Genomic DNA, 2,172 nt, shown 5'->3' with positions numbered 1-2,172 from the left:
TTGGCCTTCACAATGGGAGTATCCTTGTACTTCACAAAAGCGACTAGTACTAGAATTGTGAGGACAGAGAAGGACATGGCCATGTATCCTAGAGCCATCCCCAGTGGATCTTCATAAGCCAGGAATGACACAGCTCTTTGGAGGCAGTGGGTTTTCTCTAAGTTGGCATACTTATCATCTGGACACCTCACACACTGTTCCATATCTGCTAGCAAACAATAGAGCTTCATAAGAAATCATAATTATGTAGTTAATAATTGTGCACTTGTATTATTCAGAGCATATATCAATAAATAATTAGGTGTTCAGAACCCATTCCATTACTTATTATTGTAGGGACCTCTGACTCAAGATTGTTCTCTATTAACCTATGCTTTGTGATGGGACAAAACACCATCATCGGGAATTGAACAGCAAAAATTATTTATTAAACAAAAATAATGAAAAGTGATGAATATTAATATGTAAAATCTCAATTATTTAATTCCTCAAACCATAAATTCCCTACTCACATACAAGTGTAGTGTGCAGACATAGTTACTGATGCCAGTTGATGAAATGTATTGTATGTACTTTGTTTTCTTTGAGAGTTGTGTCCTTGTCTGTATCTACACATAGGCACCAGAACATACATTTCATCACGCAAATATTTACATAAAGGAATATTTTCATTCTTGAAGCTGTATGTCTTATAGACATAAACATGTCCCTCTCATTGTGGTAAGATCTCTTTCTTCCCAACTACAGATTCTAAACTGTATGGCATGAAGGTTATGGATATTCACATTCACCCATCTTTCCTCAGGTAGTCTTTGATTGATAATAAGCACTCTCCCATCTCTTGTTGCTTTCTTGAAATCTTCACTCTTGTTCTAATTCTTTGACTGGAAATTCTTAATCCTTTAAGCCATCTAAGCACTTAAAATATATTTCATTAAACAACACCTGTGATGCTGAGCATCTGGCCTTTGACAGGGAATAAGTTGGGTGATCGAGGGAAATATTGTGGATTGATCATGTAGTCAAGTTTCTTTGTACAAAGAATCAAAGATGAATAAATATATGCATAGATTATGCCTAATATTTTTGTTTAAAAAGTAGTTACACAGGTATGTCCCCTAAATATTTTCCATATAATAAAATTAGTAACCTTCATATTGTGAATGAAATGGATTGTTTGTAGAAAATATTGCAAGTTACTTGTTGGGTCGAAAAGAAGTATACATTACTTATCAAGTTCTGAAACATGGGAATTTTAGGTCTTCAGTTTCCATCTAGGCCATATCACATTTCTAGTTTGGAAAGTGAAGGCATTCAAATTCAGCAATTTTGCTTCTGCAGGCAAGCATGTACCTGTTTCATTGGAAACCTCATTTTCTGGGCACTGAACACAGTCAAAGCAGCAGTCTGCTGTTTGATTCTGATGAATTTTCCTGAATCCAGCAGTACATGTCACACTACACATGGAGGAGGGAACCTGGGGCAATACATAAATATTATATAATATGTGTGTGTGTCTGTGTAGTTTATGTATTCATCATATGTATTATGATCTGTAGATTGATATGTGGGGCATTAACAGATATGGTTACAAATATTCCACTAGCAATACTTAACAGTTTCAGGAACATTATTATTTTGTGTTACCCTGCAACACGCTGAATGTCATATAACATTTAATATATCATGTAATACTTTATATGTAACATGGAGGCTATAGCAATTTGAAATTTTTTTCTTACTAAGCTTATTAATCCAAAAGTAATATCTATGTTGCAACAATTTCTTTCCATATATACATATATGAACACAGAACTAATATCCAATATATGCAAAGAACTCAAGAAGGTGGACTCCAGAAAATCAAATAACCCTATTAAAAATGGTGTACAGAGCTAAACAAAGAATTCTCAACTGAAGAATATTGAATGGCAGAAAAGCACCTGAAAAAATGTTCAACATCCTTAATCATCAGGGAAATGCAAATCAAAACAACCCTGAGATTCTACCTCAAACCATTCAGAATGGCTAGGATCAAAAATTCAGGTGACAGCAGATGCTGTCGAGGATGTGGAGAAAGAGGAATACTCCTCCATGGCTGATGGGATTGCAAGCTGGTAAAAACACTCTGGAAATCAGTTTGGCGGTTCCTCAGAAAACTGGACATAGTAC

General features: G+C 35.0%; 1 protein-coding gene across 1 annotated transcript in view; it reads right to left on the bottom strand.

Annotated features, from left to right (window-relative positions):
* The window catches only part of LOC110315160 (vomeronasal type-2 receptor 116-like), a gene marked incomplete at its 5' end in the record, with an annotated part of 10,093 nt that overhangs the window by 3,112 nt on the left and 4,809 nt on the right, over window positions 1–2,172 (bottom strand). Inside the window, 2 exons of the mRNA XM_021189287.1 lie at window positions 6–205; window positions 1,354–1,477. Coding sequence (XP_021044946.1) covers window positions 6–205; window positions 1,354–1,477 — 324 coding nt within the window. The remainder of the gene's footprint in view (window positions 1–5; window positions 206–1,353; window positions 1,478–2,172) is intronic.

Source organism: Mus pahari, unplaced genomic scaffold, assembly GCF_900095145.1.
Source record: "Mus pahari unplaced genomic scaffold, PAHARI_EIJ_v1.1 scaffold_12595_1, whole genome shotgun sequence".
In the NCBI taxonomy this organism is placed as follows: Eukaryota; Metazoa; Chordata; class Mammalia; order Rodentia; family Muridae; genus Mus; species Mus pahari.
The sequence above is the reverse complement of the archived record's forward strand: the minus strand, read 5'-3'. Positions and strand labels throughout refer to the sequence as shown.